The sequence below is a fragment of the Populus euphratica genome, unplaced genomic scaffold (genome assembly GCF_000495115.2).
Source record: "Populus euphratica unplaced genomic scaffold, PopEup_1.0 scaffold1038.1, whole genome shotgun sequence".
In the NCBI taxonomy this organism is placed as follows: Eukaryota; Viridiplantae; Streptophyta; class Magnoliopsida; order Malpighiales; family Salicaceae; genus Populus; species Populus euphratica.
In genome coordinates, this window is record NW_011500519.1 from 17,694 (window position 1) to 19,826 (window position 2,133).

General features: G+C 29.4%; 1 protein-coding gene across 5 annotated transcripts in view; it reads right to left on the reverse strand.

The window, feature by feature from the left end:
- Positions 1–1,234: 1,234 nt before the first annotated feature.
- Positions 1,235–2,133, reverse strand: part of LOC105115143 (uncharacterized) — a 12,312-nt gene continuing 11,413 nt past the window's right edge. For 2 of the 5 annotated variants that reach the window (XM_011011947.1, XM_011011946.1), the window contains exon 25: positions 1,235–1,794. In XM_011011947.1, the coding sequence (XP_011010249.1) occupies positions 1,623–1,794 (172 nt within the window). In that variant the 3' untranslated portion in view covers positions 1,235–1,622. Of the gene's footprint in view, positions 1,795–1,883 lie in introns of those variants that run through there. The other 3 variants (XR_840278.1, XM_011011949.1, XM_011011948.1) reach the window with 3 other exon arrangements.

Consider the following 2,133-nt stretch of genomic DNA (forward strand, 5'->3'; position numbering starts at 1 on the left):
GTAGGGAAATAATTTTTTTTTAAAAAAATAGTTTTCTTGACAAATAAATTCAAGTAAAGTAAATTGTTTTTTGATATTTGGTAGTGCTATGAAAAGTAAGTTAGAAAATACTTTTTAGTGTTTAGATATATTATGAAAAATAAGCTGAAAAATAGCTTATTAATATTTTTTTTCAAGTTTATTAAAATAGTAAGAAACAATCCTACAAATTAAAAATTTGAATGATAATGGAATTGACAAAAATCTAATTTTATATAAAAAAAAAATAAAAGATGATAAAATTAAAATAATTATAATTTCATAAATTATTTTAAATAAAATAAATAGCAATCAAAAAAATAAGGATCAAATTTAATAGATAAAAAAATTCACTTTAAAAAATAATAAGAGAAAAGTAAATAAAAATCATAAAAATAAGAACCAAAGTTAATATAAAAATCAAATTAAATCAAATTTTAAGGGATGAATTTGAAAAAAAAATTCAAAAAAAATATATAACAATAAAAAATTTAAGGATCAAATTTGATATAATCAGCAAATAATATGATATTTTTAAATTTTTCACAACTTCTAGAAAGTGTTTTCCGCTCAAAATAAAAGAAAAACACTTTCCTGAAAATCTAACTACATTTTTCTTTAACAAAAAAATATTTTTTAATGACAAATAAACACAGAAAAATTTAAAAAATAATTTTTTAAAAACTATTTTTCGGATGAAATAAACACACCATTAATCTTTTAGTGTATAATATAAAAAAGAAAGATGATAAATGATAAAGCCATTGAAGAAAAATTATGGCTGAGCTTATAATATGTATTATCGGCTAAATTTTTCAGAAAAAGGCTTAATCTCTCTCTCTATTTCATTATTATTAGATTGCCAACAAATTAACACTAATCACCCCACACATTCTAAATTAGTTATAGTTATTTTTTGTTAATGAGGGCTTTGTGCCTTTGATAAATTAAAGAATTAAATCCCCGACGGGTCGGTCTCTAGTTATGCTAATTGCTAGGCTGGTCTAAGGGTACTAACTACTAAACATACGAGTAAATAAGTTTGTTAGTTTACAAAATCCAATCTTTTTTTTCTCAACACAATTGGCATTTCACGCAAGTGCTCTGTTTTTTTAACTTAAAATTTTTCTACGCTCTCCACAAAACCTTTACATTCTCATTCCCAGCAAGCAACACACGGGGGCGGCGCCCTGCCCTCGACCATAGATAAGCATCATAAGCTGCAGAAAGTTTTAATTCTCTACGAACTCAAATTAATGTACAATTCTAACGTATGTTACAAACCTTTTGCCTACAGTTCCAAATTCTAAACAACAGATTAACTACTGGGTCAGAAAGCACACGATTGTACAGAACTCAAGCAAACCGCAATGCAATATTCTAGCTCGCTGATTACATCACTGCATCTCATTCCGATTTCCTCTTTGATTCACAAACATTTGGTTTAAAATTTCGCTGCCTTAAATGGAGAACAAAACTGTGTATGATGAATATGCTAAACAGGAACGAAAATTTTGCATAATCATTCCCCTCGAAGTTACTTTACAAGTCCTCATGCATAATCCCGCACAGCTTCGCAACCATGACTTCCACCTAGAAGGGTATTAATTAATCTTGGGTTTTGGTCGTCTAGGCTTCAGAACCATATACAGAACACCAATAACAACCAAGAAAGCAGGGACTGTTGTCAAATCAATCACCAAATGTACTTTTCTCTCTCTCATGCAGTGAATTGGGTGAAGAACAGCTATAGTCGCATTCACTTGATTAGCAAACCTGCAAGAACAATGTGGTTTCTAAGTCATAAACTAGCCAGAAATATCAGCCATTTCCTCAGTTCCAGCCATGCACATGGAAACAAACAGAAAAGGCATAAGTAACATAATGTTTGACATGCTCAAGGCTTTCATTCACCAACAAATCTGAAACAGATGTGAAAGGACATTTCTATATGATAAATAAATAAAAAATTCAAATAATTAAAATGCAAGCAGGTGAAACTGCCAGAATCATGCCCAGTCATCAAAATGGATCAGCAGCCAACAGAAGCTTTCCAGTTAAATTTATGTTTCATTAGTGTACCTACCACACTTGTTCGTGGTTAGATTCAGTAGG